Source organism: Trifolium pratense, linkage group LG3 (genome assembly GCF_020283565.1).
Source record: "Trifolium pratense cultivar HEN17-A07 linkage group LG3, ARS_RC_1.1, whole genome shotgun sequence".
Classification (NCBI taxonomy): Eukaryota; Viridiplantae; Streptophyta; class Magnoliopsida; order Fabales; family Fabaceae; genus Trifolium; species Trifolium pratense.
Window position 1 is genome coordinate 50,675,050 of NC_060061.1, and position 6,614 is coordinate 50,681,663.

The 6,614-nt window shown below is 27.8% G+C and overlaps 1 protein-coding gene across 1 annotated transcript; it reads left to right on the forward strand.

The window, feature by feature from the left end:
* Window positions 1-663: 663 nt before the first annotated feature.
* Window positions 664-6,414, forward strand: LOC123916874 (polygalacturonase QRT2-like). Its single transcript, XM_045968448.1, has 9 exons — window positions 664-1,100; window positions 1,425-1,550; window positions 1,664-1,831; window positions 2,545-2,565; window positions 2,677-2,884; window positions 3,330-3,411; window positions 3,516-3,624; window positions 4,964-5,080; window positions 5,918-6,414. Exons 1-9 carry the CDS (start codon window positions 885-887, stop codon window positions 6,137-6,139), a joined length of 1,269 nt encoding a protein of 422 aa, XP_045824404.1. The 5' UTR covers window positions 664-884; the 3' UTR covers window positions 6,140-6,414.
* The last annotated feature ends 200 nt before the right edge of the window (window positions 6,415-6,614 follow it).

Consider the following 6,614-nt stretch of genomic DNA (forward strand, 5'->3'; position numbering starts at 1 on the left):
TTCTACGACAGATGTCTTTACACTATTTTTTTTTTCCATTGAAATGAGTAAGTGGAGTACTTCGGATTATGGGATATCCCTACCAATTGAATTATACTCATAGAAGTACTTAATTAAATTATATGTAAATGTTCAGTAATAGTTTTTTTCTTTAATATCATGATAAGTACATACTTACTACGACCACTTAGTAGTCAATAATCTTATTTTTGGAGTATTTGTTGGCCACACAAGATAGTTTTCCTCTTTAAACAATACGTAAGAGTGACACATCAAACATCGAACCATTTACTTAAGAGATTATAAATATCATTATCACTTAAATCAATTTATTCCCGACGTAATAATTTTTTGACAAAAAAAGAAACAAAATAAAATAATAATATTGAAGTAACAGTCCTATACTGCATACGTACAAAATACCTTCCTTTAGTCAATGGGTGTAGACACACACACACACATGAACAAATAACAACAATGTTTCAATTCATAAAATGCTTGTATTGTTGGTAAACAAGCACATAACATAGCACCAGAAAATAACTAACCCCAAATTGATTTTTTTCCTAAATTCTGGTAACACCCCATCATTAGTTTTTCGTCCAAGTCTCTAGAATTCCAATCCTAAGAAAACTTTGCTTCTATTTCACAATCAATTTTCTCTCTCTCTCTCTCTCTTTCTCTTTCTCCCTATTCAATTCTCATTATTTCTCTTTAGTAACCAAGCTCCAAACATTCCTATAAATATATGATAACTCTACATTTGTCATTTACCTCACCTCAAATATCTCTATCATCATCTTTACAACTTTTTCATTCCTTCAATTCATATTGAGCTTGTTCTTTTTTTTTTCTTTTTCCTATAAAGTGAAAACATAGGAATAATGTATTCACAAAGTTTAGTTCTTTCACTTTTCATCATTTTTGTCTCATTTGGCTTGTGTTTTGGATCTTACTTACAAGAAACAAATCATCAACATTACAATGAGAGGATGATGAAGAAAGCTCATCATCGATCTATCACACCTTCGCGGTCTCAAAATACGGTTAATGTAAAGAACTATGGAGCCATAGCTAACGATGGACGAGTTGATAATGAGGTAACTTAACAAAAATAATACAAAGTATATATATTCATATGTATGTGATCAATGTTTAGTGCCACAATGCGATCACATTAAGATTGCATCATGACATTTCATATTGTGATCACAATTTGCGGTTTAATACAATTTTTTGTTAAAACAGTCAATATTAATACTATTAGTTAACCGTTATAATTGCAATTGTGGTGAAAAAACTTGACATTGCGGCTTGTACCAAAAAAAATTGACATTGCGGAATTTTAAAATCTTGTATGTGATATTTAAGTCCATTTGGATTGAGTTCTCAATTTTTTGTTTTGCCTTAATTTTTCAATTTAGGCATTTGAAAAGGCATGGGATAAGGCATGTTCTGAAGGGGCTACTCTTGTGGTACCTGAAAATAGTGTCTATCATCTAAAGCCTATAATATTTTCAGGTCCATGCCAACCCAAAACTGCATTTAAGGTAACGTTTTAGTGTAAAATTAAAGTGATTTACTAATATTTCAATATGCACTTAAATGTATATAATATTTCATTGTAACGGTTTTATATTTAATCAATGTTTCATTATGTTAGATTTATGGAACAATAAAAGCATGGCCTAAAAGATCAGCATATGGAGAAGATACAAGGCTATGGATTAAGTTTGATAATCTCACAAATTTTAAAGTTGATGGTGGTGGAACCATAAATGGCAATGGAAAAATTTGGTGGAAGAATTCTTGCAAAGTCAATGAAAGCCTTGTAAGATATTGACTCAAACTCCTATAGTAGTTTATTTATTTAATTTTATTCCATGGGTTGATTTTGGATTTGTTTAATTAAAGACAAATATTTTATGTCTCCATTTTTTTTCTTGTTAACTTTTTAGTAATTACAAAAAATCATATGCTATTATACACTTTTCTTTTTAAAAATTTATATGGATATTTTTGTTGAAACAATTATGTATATTTTTTTTAACAAAAATATGTGTATATATATATATATATATATATATATATATATATATGTAAAAATAGAAACAAAAATTTAGGGTCCTCGTGAGCTTAGCTCATTTTGTAGGGACATCACACTATATGTACAGGAGCCCGAGTTCGAACTCGTGACACTCCACTTATTCACCTTTAAGGTGAAATTTATAGGCACTAGGCTACTTGACCAAAACAAAAAACAAAAATTTAGGTTAGAAAATAACTTATAATTGATCTCAATATTTTTTTTTAATCTTTAAAAATAGAAACAAAAATTTAATTGAAGAGACCCCTATTTCATCTACATTAGAGAATATTGTATACATCAATAACCATTTATTATTAGTTTATTTTCAATTAGTGATTTAAGTTTTAATGAATTAATATATGGTTTTTTTATCCTCATTTTTTTTATCCTCATTTTAATTTGGTTGGGATTCTTAATACTAACCTGAATTTCTTTACTCTCCTTTTGTTTTACAGCCATGCATAGGAGCACCAACTGTAAGTTAAATTTGCATTTTTGTAACCTTAATTTATTACTTGCTCTGGTCTGTTTTCATACTAACTTTAATTTATTTATTTTTCTTATGGAAAATTTGTTACATATAATAGGCTGTGACTTTCAGTGATTGCAACAACTTGAAAGTGGTTAACCTAAGGTTCAAAAATGCACAACAAATGCATGTAGTGATTCAAAGTTGCAACAATGTTTTGGCTTCAAAGTTAATAGTCAGAGCACCAGGGCACAGCCCCAATACTGATGGAATTCATGTCACCCATTCACAAAATGTTGTCATAAGTAACTGCATCATTGGGACAGGTAAAAAAAAATTAAATGAAAAAATAATACTCCTTCTTATTTTTATTATAAGACAAAAAATCACTTTTTGGGTTTTATTGGCATAAAGATAAAAAAAAATAAAAATACACCAATTATTCAATCAACCTAATAGAGACCGAAAGAAGTAGCATCGAATAATTTTTTATAAAATATTTCATATTATAAATATTACAAAGTTCTTTTACAGTGAACATCTCTATATTTCAGAGTTTGGTTGAGTATATATTTATCATCAAATTATTCAAAACTATGTGATATTTTAATCATTAAATTGAAGATTTTTATAACTAATAGTTAGACAAAAAAAAAATCATATCATATTTGTAGTGTTAATAAAAAAAATATCTAACCTAATCCAATAAATAAATAAAAAGATACTTGAATTTTAAAATTTCTAATTTTCTATCTCACTATTTTAATGAAGGTGATGATTGCATTTCAATTGTAAGTGGGTCCAAAAATATTCGTGCTACAGATATCATTTGTGGACCAGGACATGGAATAAGGTAGGTTTATTTATGATTCTCTTAGTTGAAGTTTTTATTCTTGTCTCATTGAATTTTCTATTAATTGGCTAAAAACGTTGATTTGGTAATATATTGTTTTGTAGTATTGGAAGCTTAGGAAAAGGTAACTCAGAAGCTGAAGTGACCAATGTGGAAGTGAATAGAGCCACACTAAAAGGAACCACTAATGGAGTTAGAATAAAGACTTGGCAGGTAAATTAATTAAGCACTTAGTTTAATTTGTTGTTGTTTTACTAAAATTACCTCAAGGCCTTCTTCAAGAATACTTTTTTTTTGTTGTTGTTAAACTTTGTTAATTAGGGTTAAATTGACCCAAATCCAAACTCAATCATTTTAGGTTTGCTCGTTAAAACAGGTATAGTTTAGGCGGATATCTGCGAGTATGAGTTTTATTTTCATGTCTAGGAGCAATATAAGTGCATTATATAATCTAACATTATTATATATTGGAAACTTGACCAATTGATAAATTGGGCAATGGTATATCCCCAAAGTTTGCAAAACCTCCACTTTGCTAATGCTAGCTCTTGACTATATTATAAAATTAAAATTTGAGTTACAAAGGACCATGTGTAAATAAGTTTAATTTGGTTGATTATCATATCTAACTAACAAAGTTTGAATTGAGAAACTTTAACTAAACAAGTTTGGCAAGTTTATAGTCTACCAATTCCTGACTTTATTACTTCAAACAAGTCAACAATATTTTTTACTTAAAAAACTTTGTTGTTCAACTTTCTTTAGACCTTCTTCTTAACTAATTTGAACCAACAAAGAGTTTTATTTATCATATTTTTTTCGTGGAAGTGGCATGACAATTGGGTTGGTAAAATTTTATATGAACAATTGGAGAAAATTCATTTGACATTTATTATAATATATTGCCTACATCCTTTTTAATATTGTATATCGTTCATGTTAGAGATTCATTCATATAATGATGCATGGTGTCAAATTGTAAATATATGAGCTATAAGTCATAAAGGGTTGATTTATTTGACTATAGTAGTAGTATCTTTAGATAGTTCAAAAGTTTTTTTATTTATAATGTTTTATATTTTTGACAAAATTTTAATAAATATGTACATATACTCGATGAACAAACTTTGATTTGACTAGACTATAAAAATTTATTTAAAATATTTAGATAAAATATAGAAATATATTCAATGATTAAAAAAAAAGAAAAGAAATATATTTTAGATAAAAGTTGGTTACAACTTAGTTGTGGGTCTTGTAAAAAAAAGAGACTTATTTATAGGTACCACCTGCAAATATATTTATAGTTTGTTTTCGTTGGTTGATAGAAAAATACCTCTAAATTATGAAGAGGTGGGCTAATCCCCACCTTAATTGTTAGATAAATTTTCTTTATTATTTATTTTGGAACTCAGGACTTCCAACTTTTTTACTTTAACTTAACCCAGTATAGCTACCTTAACTTGTTACCTTAGTATTTATCTTGAAAGATAAGAAATGTTTTTGTGCTAATATCATATTTTTCACATTCTATATATTTATATCAACGCAGGGAGGTTCTGGCTATGCAAAAAACATCAAATTTCACAACATAGTTATGCGAAATGTGACAAATCCCATTATCATAGATCAAAACTATTGTGACCAAAAAGAGGAATGTCAAGAGAAGGTGAATATTGTTTTTAAATGTCTTAACTACTTTTTATCTTTATTATTACTAGAAAAAAATAATGAACAAAATTAGAGATCTAAAAGCAAGACGGTTCAAAGACCAAAAAATCTAAATTAAGATTTTCGGTCAAAATTTTTTTTTTGAGATTTGTTCTCCTCCTTCTATGTTGTTCACACATCTTACCAAAAGGTACCGCTCGATAGTATATTTTGCAAAAGAAAAAAAAAATAGACAAAATAAATTATCAGAAACTATTTTTCAGTAAAGTATATGAACAACTCGAAGAAGGAGACTAAAACTCAAAAATATATCAAAATAGAAAGGCCTCCAATTCCCGAAGCCCATCTTATTTTTGCAATAAGGGCTCCAAGCCCATCTCTTCATTCCTTTTAATACACCCCACCCCCAATTAATTTTTATGTGTTGTTGGAATTAAGTACTTTTATTTTAATTTTATAGTCTCTTTTTTTCTTGATTTTATATGGTCTATTTTATTTGAACTTTATAGGTTATCCTTTTCTTGATTTATAAATTATTTAGTCTTAATACTTAATTTTCAATGTTTTTTTTTTACAATATATAAAATGTCAAATCTTAAACTTTAAATTGGATTACTAGAATATAAAGGTCTTGTCATTTCGTGTTCACTTTAAATCTGATTTAGTGATTAGTTATAAATTGACCCTGCTGGTAAGATGAATTTTTTCTCTAATTATTTAGTCACTAAATTTAGGTAGAGAATTATATGTGTATTTCATATTTTGTCTAAGTTTTAGTTTACTTTTTTTATCGTAATTATTATAATTAATCAAAAGCATCATGGTTAAATTGCAGGACTCAGCAGTGCAAGTAAGCAACATTTTGTACCAAAACATAAAAGGAACAAGTGCCTCAGAAGTGGCAATCAAACTTGAATGCAGCAAAGCTATCCCATGCAAAGGAATTCACTTGCAAGATGTGATTTTAACACCAGAAGACAATGATCACACCATTGCAAAATGTGACAATGTTAGATATTCACACAGTGGAATGTTAAATCCTAAATGCCATCCATGAAGAAAGAAGAATCAAATTAATTAGGATTTGTGTATATACAAAATCAGTTATCAGTTATTCAGGATTAGGCACAAAGGCATACCACATGTTAGACAAAAACTATTGAAAAAACAATTAAAGAATAATTTAAACATAATATTGTTTACACTGATTTTTGACAAACAATAAAAAAAATAAAATTTAGGGTAATTGTGTGAGATCATATTGTTGATTTACTCTTGATTTTTCTTTCTTTTGGTAGAACAAATTGCAATCAAAACTCATTCATTTGATCACTTGATTTTCTTTTTTTTTAATGAAACTCTCGCATTAGTAGAGTGACTGAGCTCAAGTGATTAAAAAGTTTCCCGTTAAGGAATAATTGTTCAGGAAAACTTGAGTTATTAATAGAAGCAACAATTATTGATCAGAATTTTATCTTAATCGACATTCATTAGTCACATTTAATATTTTAATTAATCTTAGAATAGTAAAA

What these genes read in the sequence shown, in the direction of transcription:
- LOC123916874 (XM_045968448.1), top strand. Translation starts at nt 885, where the DNA reads ATGTATTCACAAAGTTTAGTTCTTTCACTTTTCATCATTTTTGTCTCA. An exon ending in AACCCAAAACTGCATTTAAG is followed by an intron (nt 1,551 to 1,663) that starts GTAACGTTTTAG and finishes TCATTATGTTAG; the next exon opens with ATTTATGGAACAATAAAAGC. An exon ending in AAGAGGAATGTCAAGAGAAG is followed by an intron (nt 5,081 to 5,917) that starts GTGAATATTGTT and finishes GTTAAATTGCAG; the next exon opens with GACTCAGCAGTGCAAGTAAG.